Source organism: Hipposideros armiger, unplaced genomic scaffold (genome assembly GCF_001890085.2).
Source record: "Hipposideros armiger isolate ML-2016 unplaced genomic scaffold, ASM189008v1 scaffold_333, whole genome shotgun sequence".
Classification (NCBI taxonomy): Eukaryota; Metazoa; Chordata; class Mammalia; order Chiroptera; family Hipposideridae; genus Hipposideros; species Hipposideros armiger.
Window position 1 is genome coordinate 1,212,475 of NW_017731683.1, and position 2,204 is coordinate 1,214,678.

Sequence of the window (2,204 nt, forward strand, 5' to 3'; positions counted from 1 at the left end):
TATATTAAAATAATGACTTTAAAACCGGCTTTCATCACTTAGTTGAAAAAACTACCACATTTAATAAAACAAGATTTGTTACTAAATAACCCATTTTTATTTGGCATTTCATCAATCTGAAAACTACAAGTTCCCTAAGGATTCTAGCCCTATCTTTCTTGACCATGTTTGCCTCCTAGCCCTGCCTGGAATATATTAAGAGCTCAATAAATGAAGAGAGACACTAATGAATGAGTCTATGTGCTTGCTTTGAAATCCATACCTGAAGTTTCTTAATAGTCTGCAAAAGTAAATATTTTTAAAGTCTTTTCTAAGAGTGATTCTCAAAAATCAACTGTTGAAATTCCTAAAAATACATATTTAGACATCTAGGCCCTAAACCTCCAAGGATAGGCTCAAGTTTCACTGGTGACTGTGACACACAGCCTCCCTGAAGGCAGAAAGGCAGATTCAAAGAAGCCAAAGCGTGTCCGTGATACGTGGAGAGTGTTCCAAGAAAGCACACCTTGAAGAGATTTATATTTCTTATTCAAAAGGCCATATTACAATACAGCAAACATCATGCACCTGCGTGCACTTCAGACAATAGCACTTCAGACAATACGAAGGTCACTCATCAAGTTTTCCTACTTTGGGTTTCAACTCTTACGTTAGAATAGCCAATCAAAAACCAAGTGGTTGTGAGGTTAAAAATATGGGCAAATTAAGCCAGGAAGTTTAGTAGGTAGTTGGTTCCTTAAGTAATGGCCAAGCCCACTAGATCACCCTTTCCAGTATTTAAAATGACAAAACCTACAGGGTGAAAAAAAAAAACGTGTGCTGCTATGGCCAAAGGAGCTCGGAACATAATCACGGGGTGACCATACGGATCAAACGTCTGCGTCCCCCGGGGTGAATCCGCTGAGAAANACTGAAGAAATTATACACTAACTTTGTGTTAAGTAGGTACTGTTTTTGAAATATAAAGCTTTTAAAACTACAAATCCGGCTGGCCGAGTGGCTCAGTTGGTTAAGAGCTCGCTCAAGAGTTTGAGCTCTGAGCAACAGCGGTTTGATTCCCAGGCCAAGCTGAGCAGCCGCTGAGCTGCCAACAGGTGGCAGGATGGCTCAGCTTTAATAAAAAACAAAAAAACAAAAAAAAAACTACTAATCCTACTTTCTTTTGGAACCAGGTTGTTTATTTAACCAAAAGCTTGAACCTTGGTTAAGTGGGGCTTTCAGTATAGTACATGATATTCTATGTATGAAGTCTAATGAAGAAGCATTACTATTGACAAGTGAATTTCTGTTTAAGTCAACATTAAATAAGTTTTTATTCCTTGTATGTTTCCCAATAAGAATAAAGAAGCAGTCAAAATCAAGTGGATAATACAGGAAAATCATACAAAAAACATGCTATAGATAATCCAGATAACTCCAGACTGACTGAACCAAGGGACAAAGCAGTGCTATTATATAGTTATAAAATATAATGGTTATAAAAAGTAACCACTGATCACAATGACTTCTTCTTATCCTTGGAAACCTACTAGTCTAAAAGATGATGACGAGAAGCTTACCACCATTGCAAGGCCAGTACTGTATACACCAGCATGCTTTATGACACAGTCTGAAGACTTCATCATGCATTTTGTTTTCCCTCTGAGTTGTATAAATATTGCAAGAATTACATATATATATATATATATACATATATATATGAGACATCAATTTTAAGTTTATAGATGTATATAGGGATTAGCATTTCATACCAGAACAAGAACCAAATTCAAGGAAGTGAATATCTGGGAATTTCAGTCTTTCTCATGATAGTACCTACTATTTAATAAGGGCCTTCTAAGTGCCAGGTGCCATACTAATTAATGCTTTCCTTTATATGGACTCTCATTTCAATTAACTCTTTGAAAAAGAAATGAGCATCTTCCTTTTAAGAAAACTCAGGTTTAACTCAAGATTTGGTGATTTGCCCAAAATCACATAGCCAACAAGTAGAATTCAAGTAATGTTTAACTCCAAAACTTGAGCTTTTGAGAAGAGTAGAAGTAAAAAGCAATCTATCTGTGAAGATGATACCATCGACCTAGTCAGCAACTGGTTCTCACACTGGAAGATAAATACAGTAAGAATGATGTGTGCAGCTTAAATACACACGCCTAGCACCCACCACATTCTTAAAGACAGAATCTCCAGGGATTAGGCCTGTG

The 2,204-nt window shown here is 36.6% G+C and overlaps 1 protein-coding gene across 1 annotated transcript in view; it reads right to left on the reverse strand.

Annotated features, from left to right (window-relative positions):
- Window positions 1-2,204, reverse strand: part of NOAZFP (nucleolar atypical zinc finger) — a 19,508-nt gene that overhangs the window by 10,786 nt on the left and 6,518 nt on the right. Inside the window, exon 2 of the mRNA XM_019661041.1 lies at window positions 1,560-1,641. Within this exon, the coding sequence (XP_019516586.1) occupies window positions 1,560-1,641 (82 nt within the window). The remainder of the gene's footprint in view (window positions 1-1,559; window positions 1,642-2,204) is intronic.